Source organism: Parus major, chromosome 1A (genome assembly GCF_001522545.3).
Source record: "Parus major isolate Abel chromosome 1A, Parus_major1.1, whole genome shotgun sequence".
Classification (NCBI taxonomy): domain Eukaryota; kingdom Metazoa; phylum Chordata; class Aves; order Passeriformes; family Paridae; genus Parus; species Parus major.
Genome location: NC_031773.1, coordinates 31,837,573 through 31,854,535, shown reverse-complemented (window position 1 = coordinate 31,854,535; position 16,963 = coordinate 31,837,573). Strand labels below are relative to the sequence as shown.

Genomic DNA, 16,963 nt, shown 5'->3' with positions numbered 1-16,963 from the left:
TCAAACCCCGCCTGTGCCAGGGGGACGGCTACGCACAAACTTCGCTTTTCACGCAGACACGAGTATCTCCAGCGACTCGTTTGTGACCGCGGTGGTGCCACCTTGACAGCCGGAGTGCCGGGGTGCCCCTGCGGGGAGGGTGAAGGCAGGGAGGGGGCGGGACGCGCGGCAGGGCTTGTCTCGGGTTCCCTGGGACAGAGCGGGTGTGAGTCACGGTCCCGGCTCTCGGCTCCGCTCTTGCGGGAGTGGGCGGCCCCCCGCAGCCCCGGGCAGGGAGCGCTGACCGCCCTCGCCGCCGGGGGAAGGACGGTGCGAGCGCCGAGCTCCCGGCCGCCCGCGGCGCCGCCCGCCGCCCAGCCCGTGCCCGCCCCGCCGGGGCCGCCCCGCGGCTGAGGGAGGGAGGGAGGGCGGGAGCGAGGGCGCGGCCGGAGCGGCAGCGGAGCCGGCGAGTCCCGGGCGGGCGGTGCGGGAGCATGGCCCCGGCGGGGCGGCTGTGCTGTGCCGCGCTGCTCTGCGGCGCCCTCAGCCTCTGCAGCCTGCGGGCCGCGCCGCGCCAGCCCGACACCCTCTACTTGTGGATCGACGGCCAGCAGGCGCGGGTGCTCATCGGTAAGTGCGGCCGCTGCCCCCGAGCGGCGGGAGGGAGCCCGGAGCCGAGCCCGGCCCCGCGGGGCTGCCGCACATTGCGCCCCTTTGCCTTCCGCAGGCTTCGAGGAGGACATTCTGATCGTGTCCGAGGGGAAGATGGCCCCGTTCACCCATGACTTTAGGAAAGCCCAGCAGAGGATGCCCGCCATCCCTGTCGGCATCCACGCCATGAACTTCACTTGGCAGGCAACGGGACGGGTAGGTGCCGAGATGGGGCCGCGGCAAGGGGCGAGGAAGGCTCTGTTAACACGAGCAGGTGGTTCGGCTTTGGAATAGCTGAAGAAACCCTCTCCGAGGAGTGCTGGGACAGCCCTGGGTGCGGGAATCCGCGGTGCGGGCGGGGGAGGGCTCGGGGAGCAGGGAGAAGCGCATTGGGACGGCCGGGAAAGCGCGTTGGGAAGGGGCTGTGAGGGGCGGGGGAGATCCCCCAGGCTGGTCTGGCGTGAGGCAGAACTCAACACGAACACCCCAATCGACTGTGCTGCCGTGAAATTTTCTACTGGACGGTAGTTGCGTGGATGCAATTTTCTTCAGCTTATGGACGTACATTACAGGCTCTTCATCTATCTCTATGTACTAAATGTGCAGGCTTAATTAGTAGCTCTAGTAAATAACAATTCTCTTCTGTGGACTTAATTCTACCAAGTTAAATTGCAAAACCACATAAGTCTGCAGTTTATTGAATCCTGTTGGATTTTGTTGAAAATGTAAGACTCTGTGACATATTTTTGTGAAGAAACATATGTATGATTTGACACACTGACAGCATATGTTAAATTTGCATAAGGCTGGAACTTGTTAGTGTACATTATCATGGATACAGAAAAAAGTATGATGGCATAAAATCCTGGATAAAATTATTTCATTTTTACAATGCTGAACATTGACTTTATACAGTAGAGAACTTGGTAGAGATGAAACAATGTTTACATTTAAATAGCGAACATTGATTGTATAATTCAGCTAATTGCAGTTTCACAAATTTGGTTGTGGTTTTGGTTGTTTGAAAGTACTCTATCTACAGGACTTGTTTGGCTTCAGGGTGTTGTCTGACGCCCTTGCAATTTTTGATGTCCTCACAAAGCCTTTGGGTTTAGGAAATGCTTCACCCCCTCCTCCAGAGAGGAAGGTGAATGTGGAGAGACAAAACTTATTCACAAAGGCTAAGTGACTTGCTCTAGGTCTTTGGTGTTCCCATCAAGCTTTACAGAGAAAACAACTTTGTATGTCAAGGGTTGGCATTTAATACCTAGAAATAATAAGTGTCTTTCGGGACTGTATTTCCCACCCCATTTCTGTGCCAGCTTCAATTGCTGTTGATGATAAAACAAGCTCTTTTTTGGATGGGTGATCAAGATGCTAGACCGAGCACTGTCCTCTTGTATTTCCTTCCTGTGCTCTCCTCTCCCTCCTTTGCCTCCTGCCTACAGGTAGGTCTTTAGGAAAAGGTGGTTTCAGTGAGACGAGTCACAGGCTTAAGGACAGTGTAGGAAAATGTTCTGCTTGATGCTGCTTGCAGGGTGAAATCCTTTCTGAGCAGTTGCAAAGGCCTTTAACCCATTAGTCCTCCTCCTATTTTCTGAATTATTGAATTCCTCTTAGACAAAGCATTCACTTTTAGTAAGTGAAATATCTAAATGGTTAAAAAGATTCTACATTTCTTGAGAATTTCCAATATTTTGTGAGGGGAAGAAATGAGTACATTTTAACTTTTCTCCAGTGTTCTATTTTGGTTTTAAGTATACATGTTTTTAGAAGTTTCCATTAACACATCCAGGGAAGTGCTAAAAACATTCTACCTTTATTCTGTACTTTTCTGGGAATTTCCTAAGTCAGGGAAGGGAAAATGAGAAGTGGAAGGGAGGAGAAGAGAAAAGAGAAGGAGAGGAAAAGAAGAGAAAGGGAAAAGAGAAGCAAAAAAAGGAAGGAAGATAAGTGGAAATTAGTAGTTTTTGAAAGAAAACACTTTAAATGCTGAAGTGCTAGACTGCTTTCTGTAAAATAGCTGTTAACTAGCATACTGTTGCCTCTCCTTTGGTAAAACTGAATAAGTCTTCTGTGAGTCTTGTGCCTTATAGACCTCTTCACCCTGTATCCCACTTGAAATTTGAAGATGTGTCTCTAGGACCCCAAGGTTTGAGGGGCTCTCAGTAGTATATGCCTCACATCTAGGAGTAGCTAGACCCTTTTTGGGTCTACAGATATAAGGCTTCTTTTGAGTAGGTTCAGGAGATCCTGTCCATGTCATTATGTGGTTCCTAGTCCTGATATCAACAAGATGGGGCAGTGAGAGAGCAGCTGGGTGGGTGTCTGGCAGCCAGACAAGGTTAACCCACCACACTTGGCATCTCCAACAGAGCACCTTAGCATGTATAAATATCTTGTGGGTGGATCCCATCTGCCTTCTCCTGGGATAAATGATGATCCACCTTTGAGGTGAGTAAATAATCCAATCCAGGGAGTAGCAATACTTCTCAGTCCTGCATGGCTGAATATTGTAACTCAAAAATATCTTGTTGAAAGGCACATTTTAAGGATTAGATTACATCTGTATTCTGTGTAAACATAAGTGCTTGAAGCTCATTACATTTAGGTGTTATGCTTCTGATTAAGTGGCCTTTGTGTCCTGAATACATTTTATGTGAAAAAGATTTTGTTTGATAAGCAATAATTAAAATAATTTTCACTAGAAAGCATTAACCAAAGAAAAACATTAGTTGCTTTTAACTTCTAGTCCATTACTTCTAATTAATTATTAGGAAATATAACAGGAAACCCAAAATTTAAGGGTCTGAGGGTGCTGAATGTATAGGTTTTTTGCTAGTGAAACCAGGATGATCTAGGGGTGACAAGAATGTTAAATATATGTTTTTATGCACTTTATGCTTCTACCTATAAATTAAAGCATAATGTTACAGATACTATGTTTTCTTTAAAAAAATAAATGTAATCTGTGTAAATTGACAGTTATAAAGCTTGCTCTTTGAATTGAAAGGTTTAAAAGAGCAGAAATCAGTGATAATATGTAGTATATAGTATGCATCTGTGTAACCACTAGAGCTCACTGGTGTGCTTCTTGCTCTTATTCTGGATAGTTTTTGCAAAAGAAGATACAGTGGCTTTTAGTGGTCTTGTCCTCTGTGGAAGATTGAGCCAAAAAAATTCCCAGTGAGACCCTATCACACTGATTAATGCTGCAACATGTTTTACTGTGTCCACTAGTGGAATTTACTGAAGATTTTGGTGATAGCATCATCTCTACAGCATTTAGGAATTTATGACAAGTATTTAATCTCCAAATCCATGAAACCCAGCATGTATTTTTTAATTTTCTTTGGGAATTCTGACAGCTGTAAAGTAAAGTTCACATCTCAGAGAGTATTGGTGGGATTAAAAAAAAAAAAAGTTGATTATTGCCCAGACAGCAAATGCTCAGTGACAGAGCAGCAGCCCAGTTGATTTAATAGATGGGAGGTGAAAAAAAGAAACCAAAAAAGCAAGTTGGAATTTTTGTTGTGTAGCATTCTCTGATCCACAAGTCTGATCCACAGAAACAGTCAAATCTGGGCCACAGCCTTCCCAGGCTGCTTTCTTCCTTTCAGATATGGGAGAATTATTTGTGGTCAGAGGAATTATTCCCCCTCCCCACTGTTATGAATACCCCATGGGTTCTCTCCTGGTGCCTGGTTGAATGCATGCCCATGATGTGACATCTGAAATAAGTCTCAAAGAGTTATTGATAACCTTGAGTAAATCAAAAAGATGCCCACCTTTGAGAAAGAGGGAATGTCTTCAGTGCATTTTCTAGCATAATTCTTACATTGTAAAGTGAAGGTCGGGAATGCTGTATAGTTAACAGCTCCTGGAGGCTAGTTCTGATCTCAGCAATGTGACCATCAGCCCTGAATAGCTCAGTTGAGTTCTTTGAAATTGTCTTATATTGCTGAGATGTAGCCTGACCATAAATACAAAATGGAATATCCAGTTATGCTAGAAGATTTGTTTCCTTGCTCAGAGGAAAATGAACAGACCACCAATTTTAAGGCATTAGTGGTGTAATAAGGTGCTCCAATCAAACACGGCTATTTCCCTAATAAACTGAAAAAAACCCAAAAGTATTGTATTTCAAAAGCTAATTCATCAAAGGAAACTTTTCTTTAAGGAAAACTGATGAAATTTTTGTAAATATCTTATACGTAACCAGTCATTACAGTGATGCTTTTCAGCTTCAAAAATGTCTAATATGCAAAATTTAGGAGATTTTTTCCAATAAAAGTATGGCTCTTCTCGAAGTTTGGTCAAGGTAATTGTGTAAACTCACACTCTTGTGATTTTCAGTGGTACCTCCACTGCACTTTCATGTCACCAAACCAGGGAAATACTTTGTTTTCTGACCTCTGTACCAAAATTTCCATGTGGAATGTGAAGATGTTTACATACTGTGAGCATGATTTTTAGGCAGGGGGTTCTCATATCAAGAGCATAACTCCAAATCTTTAATATTTAGATTCTGCTTAGCTGTGGTATTTTGCATCTCAGTGTTGTAGACATGCCACCAGGGATCAAAGTAGTACTGTAGAGATCCCACTTTCTTAGTAAAGCAGGCATGTGCCAGCCATCTGTTCTATCTGCTGATAGAAAACAGCAGTAAAGTTTCTCAAAGTTTTGCCAAGAAAAGGGGGGATTTATTGCTCAGCAGAGATGAGTTACAAGGCACCTTGTAGTGTAAGCTGCATCTGGTTTCCATAGTAATTTACATGGCATATGCGTAAACTACACAATTATTCTTTTTACACAGCAGTGTAAACCTGTGCTAAGTAAACAGTTCTTCAAGATTTTCATTGTTAGTCATTTCTATAAATAACCAATTTTTAACAAAAAAAGCCCCCTAAAGTCATAAAATATTTTCATTACTTTTACAGGAGTGGCTGCAATGTACAATGTACAAATGCTGTTGAAAAGCATTGGGACTAACAAGGATGCACCAAGCTTCAATAAATATATTTTGTGAAAATGTACAGATTTCATTCCCTGTGTTACTAACAATTTTTCTGAAACAGAAAATCCAGGCTTTCTGCTTGTGTTGCTTTCTTGTTTGAAAATGTTTTGTGCCACCATCACCTTTTTTTACAGACAGTTTCACAGGTATATTCTTAGTGGTCTAAAGTTAGTGCCACTAGCAAGTGCTGTAGTAATGCTATAGAGAAAGAACTTACAAAAATGAGAACAAACTGAACTAACAGGAAAGAAAAAAAAAAAAGAGGCTTTACCTGGCTGTGATACCTGAAGTGCACCATGGTATATGGAATCTTAGTCCATGCATAGGATACCTTAGCAATGGCTTGCAAAGGTTTGGGGTGGATTTTTTTTTTTTTTTTTTCCCAGCCACAAAACAAGAAAACCCCTGGGTTTTTTTTGTATCTAGAATGAAAGTTTGCTTTGTTTTTCTGCCCAGCTGGTGGAGTCCATCTTTTTTTTGCCATACAAGGAAAAATGGGCAATCACCTTTGAGCTGCTTCAGCAATTGCTGTCATCACTGCTAAATGCTTCAATAAATAACTTGAAGACCAAACACTGCTAGTCCCACAAATCCTCTGAAGTTGCCTCTTTGCCTGGCTAAAAATCTAGCTAAACCCAGCTGATCCTAAAGGAAATAAATATGCCTGACATCAAACCTGGCAATCTCCCAGCCTCAGGTTTTGGCTCATCACCAGGCAAAATAAACTCCCCAAACAGCAGCCCACTAATGAGAAGATCTGTCACCGGCTCTGAACACTGATGCACAGAAACCAGCAGCTAGAGCCAGAGAGCCACCCTTTGCAGTGACAGCTGTCCAGAGAAGGCTCTTGGACCATCCTGACCATCAGAGAACAGAGCTTTCAGTACTGTGATTATGAACCTATTTTTTCTCAGAAGACATGGACAAATCACAGCTTGTCAATGAGCAGAAGTTAAGCTCTCCCTGCAACATTTTCTACTTGCTCTCTTTTTGCAAATTTGTGAATATTGATATAACCAATGGGAATCTGAGACTTAAAGCTTCATAGGCAAATAATCAAGTCCACTGAACACCATCAGTTGGGAGTACAAGTACCAGCTTCAACCTGTTGCTTATAAACTGCAGCAAACACTGGTCTCATTTTGCCAAGTTTGAGCCTTACCCAGTCCTCTTTCTTGCAGAGGTTTTGGGAAATAAATTGAGCTGTTGAAACAGAGTCTATTTAAATAACCAGGTTGAAACAAATTTATTTTCCCATTGTGAAGTCACAGATACATACAGTTTCTGCAAGCAGTTTCTGCAATGCTGCTTGCAGAGACTCAGGGAGAACAGGCAGGTTGCACAGCAGAGTGCACTGTCAGAGGGGAAGAAGAGGTAAAATACGGTTATCTGGGTCTGTAATCAGGAGCAACAGATGATATGCATAGACATATTGAGAGCTGGGAATTAATTTGCTAGCAGAGTATGTTGGCAGTTACCTTGATTGATTTTGTTTGTGCTGGCTTTTCTTTCTTACCTCCTTCCTTCCAGTTTTACACAGGAACCTCTATTTATGTTGCATAGGCATGATCTAATTTCTCTATTGGCAGGGGAGGATAGCTGAAAGCTGGTATTAGATACAGGCTGGAGCAGCTTATACTGATCCTCAAAGGCAAAAATTAGAAGCCTTCATCACATCAAGAACCATGGGTTTCACATTTTTACTGGGTATATCTGTAACTTCCCTTTGAAGGGACAGTCTGCACCTTATCCTGCCCACTGACAGCATTCACATTTGAATTGTATCAGTGTGAATGTTCCTCTTAGTTGATAGTCCCTTTTAAGTTGTCTTGCCAAATATTTACAGTAAAGCAAACTTTATAATTTTTGTAGGGTCATGATGCCACTGTTACTTTCATTCTGATTTTATGAATCACCTGACACTAGAATTAGAAGATGTAAAACTTTCAACATGCATGTCATATTTATATAATACTTTTATTCATCCAAAAGTAAGGGCTTTCTCATCCTGTAAAACACAAACAAACAGTATAAATTCATTAAATTTTATTAATTAGGAAATACTTAAAAGGACAAGGAATTGGAGAGTTACTGGACGGGAGGAAGTGTGACCTGAGGTAAAAATCTTACCATCTCTTTAAATTCTTGTAGAATCTCTTGCTTTTCCACCTCTTCCCAAACCCAAAAACTCCAGAAGAAATTTCTGTCTCTAGGTTTATATATTTGTTCCTGTCCCTGATTGCAAAGACTGAAGTAAGTGCAGTGAGGTCTTTCTTCCTTCCTGATTTAGAGTAGGTGATGGATCATACCGAGGTTCTTCAGCCATTTCTGTGCCTGTTGAACAAGGTTTGTGGTGTGGGATAGTTTTCCCCTCCAGCATTTTTTTTCTTCCTGAAAGTACTGTGGACCCCACTCAGCCCAGTACTAATCACTTCATTTGTCAGTGAAGGCTGGTTTGGGGTATTTGGGAAATCTCCAGCAGCCTATGACTCCAGCAGAAATTAGGGATTGTCAACATATCTGGAGTGTATTGAGTGGCAAAAAGGACAGGTGTCAGTCTGCAAGAGCAGACCAGATTTACCATAGATATTCATCAAGGAATAAATTACATCTCTGATCTTAGCAAGCTCTTGGATCCCAAATGGGACAGCTGTCTTATAGCAGAGTGCAGACTTTTGCTGTCATTAGACTCCTGCTTGTTTTTCATCACAGGTAAATTTGGGCTTGGGGAGGCCCACACATTTCAGTTCTGAGGCTGCTTGTCCCTCTTGCATTTTCTCTAATAAAAATGAGGTTAGGGTCTCTGCAAAGATTCTTCTGGGGAACTTTCAGCTGCTGGCCCTCCCTGTCAGGATTTAGATTGATGCAGGATAGGTCATGTTATCCAGAATTTAAAAAAATACAACAGAAGGATCCAGCTTTCCCAAAATAAAGTTCCTGCCTTTCTTAATAGGACTTATTCCTGCAAGTGTGTTTAAAAGGTTTATCTGGAATCTCAGCTTGACTGTGTGTCAAGTCAGCAGAATCCAGGCCTTCTGAAGATGCCCATGCTGCAGATAGACTCCATGTGCATCCAGGCAGGGAAAGAAAGGTGGTTCAAGACAGCAGGTAAATCAGATTCTAGCTGGGCTGAACTTTCTTCTGCAAGTGCTGGTCTCTGTCCTTTGAGTGCACAGGAAGTCAAGGATGAGCTGAAGATACTTCATTTAAATGCTGGGAAATACACTGGACCTTAGCTCAAAAGACTGGACCTGTGAAGGCTGGTACTGCAACCCAGGGATGAAGCTCTGCTGACCCTGCCTATGGAAACAGTCCAAAAGACAGAAAAGCTGTTTGTAGAACCTGTTCAGTTTCCTATCAGAGACTGGGGATAGGGTTATGTTTCCTTGCTTTACTCTGAAGAGAAGTCCATCTTGCTTTGAGTAATTCAGGGCATAGTTATGGAGGACAGAACTATGTGGAGGCCTCTATAGTCCATGGAAATATGACAGCAATATACATCCACTTAGCAGAGTGATTTCAGGTACAACAGCAAACACACAAGCTCCTTTCCAGATACACTTAGCAACCTCTTGGTGGTGAATGTAATTCTTCTTTTATGGTAGAATTTGCATTGATAAATGACAGCCTGTGAAACAAGAAAAAAAAATGACTAAATTTTCACAGAAAAAGGAATTTGAAAATCCATATAGTAGATATTAAAAGACAGCAATGTTAAGGAAGTCTCTCCTAATGACTAGTCAGGATGGAGTTGAATTTTTGCAACTTTTCAAATTTTAAACACTCGTCTTCTTGTAAAATAAAGCTGAACACCAGTATCTGCTGAGCAATAAATAAAGAAACTCTCAGTCAGAGGTGCTGGAAACTTTGTCATAGGTACACAAAAGTAGAGGCATCCCTCTTTGAAGCCCTTGAAGGACTCGAGTCTGACAGAAGCTGCTGTGAGATTTCATAACTTTTGAGAAAGTTCACTGCTTACATTTTGAAGAGAAATATTTATATTTATTATACAGGAGTGCCAGTTAAAGCCAAGATTGAAACACATGGACTCAATAAAGGCCAATTATGTGACCTTTGCTGTTTGTCACGCTTTTAACTTGTGTAAGTAATTGATTACACTTTCATGAGATCATAATCAGAAGGTTGTTCTTCAGTAATGGTGTGCTAGAGAAACTTTATCCTCAACTTCAAAGGTATTCTGTGAGGCTTAAGAACAAAGGGTTGGAAGTTTGAAGTGTGGCCAAAATGAATCTGTATGCATTATCCATGTTTACCACCATTCAGGAAATGGATTAGCTTATTCTTCATCTATGAGCTTTCCCTCATCACATCAGATGAGCCACCATCTCTAAGGTTTACATTTGTGCTTTTAAAACTATTCTTTTTAACTAAATATAGTATCTGTTCAGATCCCCACCATAACTAACCTAAATACTTGTTAGTGTGATCATTTCCCTAATTGTAAAGGTGTTATTGAAATTATTTTATGTCCTCTGTGAAGAATTTTCAAGGTAATTGTTAATTTCCAATAAATCTATCCAAAGTCTGAAATTGTAAACAGACTGTAATCTAAAGATGCCCTCCCAGGATCAGCTAACCAAGATACTCATTTATTTTTCAAGCTGTGACAGGGAGAAAATAACCCTGTGGGTTTTTCTCAGATAGAGCCATATAGAAGTGTTGCAGGTGCCAGTGGCAGACCTGCAGAGACTTGTTTTCTTAGGAAGTGACCTGCTGCGACAGTATTTTGTATTTTTTTTCTCTAAAAGTAGTCATCATTTTCTCCTTTTTTTATTAGCTTTGGGAGATGAGTATTTTGAACGTCCATGATCATGAAATGTCCACCAGAGAGAGCACTAATATTTTCCTGGGTGAACAAAGAACGAATTAGCCTTGCTGTGCTGAAACAAGAATTAACTTTTCAGAATAGCCTTTTTAAGTTTTCAGGATACCAGGGCAATATGTTTTGTTGAAGATTTGAAGATAGCAAAGGCATGTGTGTCTTTTACTTACTTTAAATCTGAACTCTTGGTGATATTTCTTTTTTGTATACTGTTTGCTTCTCTACTCTTCCCTAAAGCAGAATTTTCTAATTTTCACCTGTAAGGCATAAGAGAAAACAATTTAAAGGAAACTCGTGCACCAGTCCTGGTTCATACAGAAAAATGTTATTCCTTGGCAGAAATTTTCAGGATGTAATTAACTGCGCATATTTGTCAGAACCTTAGTGATTTTGTCTTTTTTCAGCTTAATTTTTTTCAAAAGTAACTCTAGTGAAGCTGTACTAAAATGTGTTACAGAAAATTAGTTAAACAAAAAACAAGGTCTAAATATGGTAAGTTGGGTTATTTTGCTTTGTTTGTCTCCAAACAAAGCAAGACAGAGGAGTGAGAAACTCCCAGGCTTTCATCATTGAGGAGCTGTAAATTTGCTGTGACTGTTATAAAGAAATCGTGCATGCCGCATGCCTTTGTCTCCACGTGCTTGTACTTAACCTGGGGGCTGCTGTGCATCTCTTTGCACATATGCTGCTGTCCAGGGCTCTAGCCTGGTGGGACAGCCCCACAGTCCCCACTGCAGGTACCTGCTGCATCAAGGGGCTGCCTCTGATCTAAACCAAAACCTTATTGTCATTAGCAGGCCAATGATGGACAGGAATGTGTACTAGGCTTTTATTTGTCCCTCTGTCTCAGGAGCCTGCTTTTTTGGCATCATGATGCATTTCAGAGTTAACGCTCTGCTGGCAAACTTGAATTTTTCTTTTTCACCTCTGTTCCTCTCAAACCCCAGTCTTTATTCCTAGCAAGCCCTTCAGCTTCCATTCTGATATTGGTTTCAAATGCTAGAGTGCCTCCAGAGCTCAGGGTCTGGTGAGAGAAAATATTTGTTCAAAATGACTGAGTTGCTGCCCTGTTTCCCATGTTTCCCAAAAACCTGACAACTGCCAGAAACAGTGCTAAATATAATCTAAATCTATTATGTTGTGACCTCACCAAGCTTCTTTAATTTTTTCATATTACTTATCTTTATAGAAATTATTTTCTCATTATTTGGAGGAAAAGCGGATGTATTCTGCAAAGATTTCAGTCTGTCTCCCAGTGCATTCTTGGGAGCCTGTAATGTCTCCTTTCAAAATCTGAGGCTTCTTTTAAAAGCAAACAATAAATTTCACTTTCCCAATTTCATAAATCATTCTGTTGGAGGACCTGATATGCCATCCACAGCTGAATGCCACAGGAGACATTAAGCACCAGTTAGTCATCTTCTATTGGCAAAATCAGAGAGTTTTATACCATTCTTCTAAAACCATTAAAACCACAAGTAGTTATTGTTGAAAGTTTCATGCAGGGATGCACTCTATTGTTAAGAAGGTCTTCCTTCTTGTGCATGGATTTTCTTCAGTCTGCCACGATTTCCTTAATGTGAAGAAAGCAGACACAGAAGAGGCTCTAAAGATTTGTGAGCATTTCACCACAGCATTGTCTAATTACTACTGTCACATAATGTATTTTTCTTTGAGATTGCCCATTTCTCTGAGTTCTAGTTTGTGTCCTTTTTTTTATTTCTTTGAAACACCAAATATCTCTATTCCTCCCTTTGTGTGCATCTCTGGTTTTTTAACCCTACTGCTTCAGTCCATTCCCATACCCTTAGCAGCTGATACTGGAAGACAGGCAGGTTATTCTGTCTTCTGTGTAAACTGATTTTCTCAGAGCAGGTTTCAGCATCACTTCATGTTGTTGAGCATGCCTCCCATTTTAGGTCTACCTCTTGAGGTTGACAGTAAGTTTCTGAGTGTTACACTGAGGTGTGAAAAATCGTTTACCCACTCTGTGACAGGACCAATTAACAGGTTCTGTCCCTAGCACAAAAATAGGCAGTCTGTAGGCAGACACTTTATTATCTGCTTGTCTAAGGAAGCCTCATTATGCTGTTCATTACAGCAGTGTCTAGACTGCACTGCAATAACAAAATGTTCACATATATGTACATATTCCTGCTCTGGCCAGACTCCTGCAATAGCCTGGTATGCACAGTATGGATAATCCTTGTTGGACTTCATCTTACTTTGCTTCATCTTGGACCACAGACCAACTTCTCTGACCTAATGCAGTTAATATCTAGGAGAAGCAGTGGTCCATGCTGTAAACACCTAAGAAACACATACATTGTCTCACTTTGTGACTTTATTTATGGTGTATGCAGCTGTGAGCATCTGCTATGGATAATGCAGAAGGGTAAAATCTTCAAGTGTGTGCATAGCCAGAAATATTCGTGGATCTGGGATAAAAAGGAACTTCTTTGATGTGTTTCTTTCTTTAAATATGGAAAATTGGCATTAAGATATATTTGTCATTTAATTGATAACAGAACGTTCAGCACCGATCTCTTTAAAATAATGAGAAGAAAATATAGTTAATTTCTTGCATTTACTTCCAAAGCTAACATACATTTGCTTCTTAATTAGAAAGGGTGCAGATTTCATTAGGTTATTGAACCATGACATACAACAGTTCAAGCTATTCTGCTCTGCTTTAGGTACTACAATTCTATTTCTATCATGTGAAATGAAGAAAACATAAAGCATATTATGGTGAATTCTTTGATTAAATATGAAAGAAAAAATAGGCAGAAACAACTTGGCATCTGAATGATAAGAGAACTTCAATGCAGTAGATCTTGACCCAAGGAAGGGAGATCTGTAGGAATTTTAACTGTATATCATTTAAAACCAAACTGCCGACAGATGTTTGCTACAATACTTGTTAGAGGGCTTCATTATTTTTATAACCTTTTAAATTCCTCTGATTTATAGAAAACAGCCATTCAAAGTCCATAAAAGTTAATCCCAACTGAGGAATTATTTGCCTAAAGTGAAATTTCCTCTCTCTGCTAAGGGCTTTACCCACATGAAGGACTGTTAAAGGGCAGCTGGTTGGGGCTACCTGCTGCCTGAAAGCACCAACTCCCCAGACTGTTCACACAAGGTCTGCAGGGGTCCTTGCCTCGGTTTCTGAGGATCTCTAACAGAGATTTTCCCCAGAAGCAAAGCATACTTTTCCTCAGGTGCTTCTTGAGGTCAAGCCAAAAGTTCTTTGTTTCACTGACAGTTGCAAAGTGTGCAATTGTCAGTGATCACCAGTTTAATGCAAACCCCATTTTCTTCACCACCTTTGACAACACTGTTCCTCTAAGATTTAGCTTCACTACCAAATTTAGACCTTCACATACCAGAGAGTTCATAGGCTGGCTGTGAAAAAAAAACCCCAAAAAACCAACAAAACAAAAAACATGAGAGTGCCTTTATAATGGAAAAGGGATTACAGGTTATGGATTTTTCCCCTTTATCTGGCAACAATATCCAAGCAAATTTCATTCTCACTACCAGGTCACTCATAATGACCACTTACAGCATAAATTATGGTAGTCACTAGACAATATTTTAATTGCACAGACCTATATCTTCAATTAACCATCATCACTAAATTTCATGGTAGGCTGGAGCATGGTAGATATTTGCTGAGAGTATCTTGTTTGCTTTTCAGTCATGATGATTAATGCAAGTTAATTGGCAATCAACTCCAATTACAGCAGGACAATACTGGAGACTTGATGTAGGATTTGTGTCAAAACAGATTTTCTCCAAATAGATAGGATTTGTGGTAGTCAAATAGTGGTTTAGATTCACATATTTGAGCAGTTAAGCTACTCTGCTTCACTGTGCAGCCTCTCTAGACTGGGATTTTGGTATGTAACTTTTATGTCAAGATTTAACCAACTCAATCCAGCAGACATGATTTGCAAACATACTCTGCAGCACATGACTTTGAAGTTATGCTAGCTGGATCTACCTGAGGTGTTCCACCTCTTAGATACCATCATTTCAAGTTCAGTTTCTGTCAACTCAGCAGATGTACAAACCTTAGCAGAGAAATGGTGAGAGCAGTTATCTCTCCCCAGTATGTGCAGTATGTGGCTTTCCTTCTGAGCAGCCTGTTGCTTGTGCAATGTCTCTTCCCATCCTTTTAATGTGCCATCAGAACACACTGCTGCCTCGGGCACTAACCGCTGCTGTGCCTGTACGCTGGTTAGAGGAATTACTTCCTTGAGCGGCAGTGAGTATTGTGGCTCAAGCAGAAATGGGTCCCTTTTTCCACAGGGAACTTTCTTTTTGTCTTTATCCTTAGGCTCTAGAAAATTGGCTCTAGAAAATAAGATTCCAGTCCTTTTCTTAACAAACTGGGAATCTGGCTCACAAGATGACCTTCTACAACAGGGTGTCTGGAATGGAAATACAGGAGTGGATTTATTTGGTCTAGTTACCAGTTGTTGTTTACTAGAATAGTAAGAACATAATGTTTTAATATCCCAGGCCATAACTCATTATGACCTGGTTTAGATACAACCAAACATCAAAGCTAACCAATGAGAAACAGACAGTGGAGTTTGACTCACTCACTGTACTATTCTATAGATGTGTGGGGACATAAAATTATTTTTCTGAACCAGAGTTTTATTTGAAAAGAAAAATGTTCACAATCTGACTTTATGGCTTGTTTTCATATTTTGGCATGGTATATTGGAAAAAAATGTCTTTAATTAAAAGCAGCATTTTGAACATTACTCCAGACTTCATTTTTCATCTCTGGTTTTACTGCTTCTCTCCATGTCTTCTCTCCCTCACACATTTACTCCATGTGTTTAACCCCCACTTAAAACCTTTCATTGTTTCCTGCCCTGTTGTTTTGCAAGTCCTCCTCTGAGGTCTCTGTGCTTACAGAACACCCTCTGAAGATCATCCATGTAGAGTATAGCCCCTCAGGCTATCTCCTGTTATGGGGTCTCCTTACCGTCCCCACAGAGCAAGTGGATATTCTGCCAGGGCTGATCAGGAATTTCATAACAACCCTTCTACCCAAGTCATGAGTACTTTTCTGGTGTCATCAGAAGCTTAGGGAGATGGTCTCTCACACCCTGTCAGGGCTTTTGCTCAGGTTAGCAGAGCACAGAGTCATAGAACGGCTGAGGCTTATCTGAGACCAGACAGTCTGACCTCGAGATGATCTAGTCCACCCCTCTGTTCATGCAGTGTCATCTAGAGCAGCTCGTTCAGTGGTGTGTTGAGTTGGATTTTGAACATCTTCACAAAGGGAGGCTTTGCTTACCTCTTTGGACAGCTTCTGCCAGTGCTCAGTCACCCACACATTAAAAAGATGCTTTCTCAGTTTCCAACAGAGTTTTCTGTATTGCGCCTATTGCCTCCTGTCCAGTCACTGGTCACCACCAAGCAGAGCCTGGGTCCATCTTCTTCACACCCCCCTATCATCTATTTACACACATTGATTAGATCCCCCATAAGCCTTCTCCAGGCTGAATACTCCAGCTCTCTCAGCCTCTCCCTGTACATCGGACACTCCAGTCCCTTGATCATCTATGTGACCTTTCTCTGGCCTCCCTCCGCTAAATCCATGTGCTTCTTGTACGGGCAGCCAGGATATTACAGGAGAAAAAGGACCTTGTTCTGGCTAAGGACATGGACAGGTATCTTACAAACTAGCTATCATTATCATTTAGCCCAAATTTTGGCTTTAATCTGGCTCTTTGCTGCACTGTTTTAGATAAAAGGTAGACAGACTAGAACCGTCTGCTGTCAGTGAGTAGACAGAAACATTTTTGCCAGTTCCCATGCTCAAGTCTCAAGTACGTACTGGAGACCGGCAGATAGAATTACCTGTAAGCCCTTGTATGCTTCATGGTAAATGAGATGCCACAAGTTAACATAAATTTTAATTTCCACTTGCTCTGCACACCAGCATCTGTTCTACTGGCAGTAGTGGAAGCGTCTAGTGACTGGCTAAGGGGCACACATCTTGGGTGTATGTGGTATGTACAGCCACACTGCAGACACATGATGGCACTTTGCATCAAACGTGAAGAAATCTTGAACAGATGACTCAACAGAGAGGCCAAGCTCCCATGGACAGAAGTACCAGAGCCTACAAGTTGTGCCACGATGCAGGTGCTTATCAGGGATAGGATTAAGGTAGTGGAAAGTAGTTTTTAAATCATACTGACACTTTCTAGGGATCGCCAAAACACATCATTGATGTTGCAGTTAATGAGTGACATGGAGCCAGCTTGGGAGGAGAGTTCTTGGCTCCACCCTTGGAAGAATGGAGTGGAACCCCACATGGAGTGGGGTTGAACAAGGCAGTGTCAGAGCTGTAAACAAGATATGTGTCCTGACATGGTGCTCCAGCAGTGTGGCTACTCACTCCTGGCACTGTTTGCCCAAGGCAATGTGCTGTGCTGTGC

At 41.6% G+C, this 16,963-nt stretch overlaps 1 protein-coding gene across 1 annotated transcript in view; it reads left to right on the top strand.

Annotated features, from left to right (window-relative positions):
• The first annotated feature begins 430 nt into the window (after positions 1 to 430).
• WIF1 (WNT inhibitory factor 1) overlaps positions 431 to 16,963 on the top strand; it is a 37,107-nt gene continuing 20,574 nt past the window's right edge. Inside the window, exons 1-2 of the mRNA XM_015629477.2 lie at positions 431 to 609; positions 707 to 846. Coding sequence (XP_015484963.1) covers positions 474 to 609; positions 707 to 846 — 276 coding nt within the window. The 5' untranslated portion in view covers positions 431 to 473. The remainder of the gene's footprint in view (positions 610 to 706; positions 847 to 16,963) is intronic.